This window comes from Eurypyga helias, unplaced genomic scaffold (genome assembly GCF_000690775.1).
Source record: "Eurypyga helias isolate BGI_N326 unplaced genomic scaffold, ASM69077v1 scaffold33979, whole genome shotgun sequence".
Classification (NCBI taxonomy): domain Eukaryota; kingdom Metazoa; phylum Chordata; class Aves; order Eurypygiformes; family Eurypygidae; genus Eurypyga; species Eurypyga helias.
In genome coordinates this window covers 952-2,794 of record NW_010274487.1, presented here as the reverse complement: position 1 = coordinate 2,794, position 1,843 = coordinate 952, and the positions used below count along the sequence as shown (strand labels likewise).

Below are 1,843 nucleotides of genomic sequence, written 5' to 3'. Positions count from 1 at the left end.
CCCCTTTGCCCTGGATATAAGGGCCCCCGAGCGCAGCCCTGGCAGCAGCCGACCCGCTCCAGCGAGGCAGAGACAACCCGCACCTCCCGTCCAGCACCTCTGCTCCTGAGGAGTGACCCCGGCGGCCGGCAGCATGGGTAAGAGACGCCGCGGCCAGCCCGCGCTCGCCGTTGTCCGGCCGGCGCCAAAGGTTTCTTTTGGCTTCTACCCATGGGCTCTGGGGGCTTCCCTTTGCCTTGAAAAGCTGCTTCCGTGCAGCATCCTGCTGGGAGCCTCCCCTTCTGCTGGGGATCCTCAGGGAGACCAGGAGCCAGCCGGATTTTCCAGGCTAGACCTCCAACACCGACACGGCTCTCGGTGGAAGCTGGCTGTCCTTCGCTGCTGGGCGGGAGGGATGGGTGAGGGGCTGGGAGGGTGCAGAAGGGAGCTGAGCCGTGGTGGGAGCTGTGGTACCCTCGGCCAGGATTCCCCTCCCGGATCTGTCACTGGAGCAGATGCCGGTCACGGGTCCCCATTTACAGTCTCTGCTGAACTGGCACCTTTCGAGGACGTGGATGTGTCTCACTTTGTCCTTCTCTTCTTCTCCAACCAGACAGATGCAGAGTTCAGTGCTACGAGTACCCCACCTGCCCGGATGTTGTGAAAGGCAAGTCCCCTGGAGCCTGGTTTGGGATGGGGCTCTTTGGGAAAGAGCTCCCGGAGACCACCATCGATTAGCTGGGGGTGCTGGGTCCCTTCCCTCAGGGGAGCAGCCTGGATCTCCTTCAGGGGGATCCCCTTCTGCTGCTCTCTTTCCTCTGGGTCAGGAATGGAACCAGGGCTGGAGAGCCGTCAAGGAGCAGGGAGGGATGGGATGGGATAGAATTAGGAACAGAAATAGGATGAGGAATAGAAATAGGAATAGAAATAGCATTGGAATGGAATGGAATGGAATGGAATTAGAATAGAGGTTCCAGCTGGAAGGACCTACAAGGATGATGCAGTTCATCCCCTCTTGAAGCTCTTCTTTCCCTTTGGGCTGGCTCACGGCACGTTCTGACACCAGCTTCCCATCTCCCCAGCCCCTAGAGAGGAGATCGCCTACGTGACCTGCACCTACAGGGAAACGTGCATCGACCAACCCGACTTCCTGGCCACCATCGACCTCAACCCCAGATCTCCCTGTTATTGCCAGGTACCTGGGTCTCGCCTGGGTTGGTCTTGTGCTGGTGACCAGCTGCTGGCTCTGTGTGTCACGTCCATGACCCTGACTCCTCTCCACTGTCCGTGTGCCTGGCTGTCGTTGAATCCTCTCCCTCTCTGTGTCCGGGGGACAAGTTGGCTCTGACTCACTTCCCAGCTCACTTCCAGAGCATCTCGGTGCTGCTAGGGAGCTCCGGAGCACGTGCTCTGAGCCGCGGTGTTGGTTCGCGACGCTGTGTGATGGGCGGTACCAGCCTGGCTGCCGGGATCCTGGCCGGGACACCGGCCTTCGCCCGTCCCTGCGGGCTGCCAGGACAGGTTGGCTGCATCCCGGGGCTGAGGTAGCCTGAGTAGCCCATCGCCACGAGAGCGCGGGAGAAAAGGCACTTCTAAGGCAACACAGGCCTCTGGGAGTCCTTGGCACCTTTTAACTGCGGAATTAGGGGGAGTGGGCAGAGCAAGGTGCCAGCGTTGTGTCCATGACAGCCCTCACGCCTTCACCTCCGGGATTTTCTGGACTGGAGTGGGGTGGGGTGAGGAATTCCGGGGTGACTCTCCCCGCTGCTCAGACGCACGCAGGACCCTGACCGAGCGCAGCGGCCGGTGCAAGGAGCAGCGTGTGTGTCCCCCGAGTCCCCAGAGGCAGACCCAGCCTCGGACC

The 1,843-nt window shown here is 61.2% G+C and overlaps 1 protein-coding gene across 1 annotated transcript in view; it reads left to right on the top strand.

Moving 5' to 3' along the window:
* Window positions 1-133: 133 nt before the first annotated feature.
* Window positions 134-1,843, top strand: part of LOC104515743 (selenium-binding protein 1-like) — a gene marked incomplete at its 3' end in the record, with an annotated part of 2,640 nt that continues 930 nt past the window's right edge. The window contains exons 1-3 of the mRNA XM_010159833.1: window positions 134-137; window positions 593-665; window positions 1,054-1,174. Of these exons, the coding sequence (XP_010158135.1) occupies window positions 134-137; window positions 593-665; window positions 1,054-1,174 (198 nt within the window). The remainder of the gene's footprint in view (window positions 138-592; window positions 666-1,053; window positions 1,175-1,843) is intronic.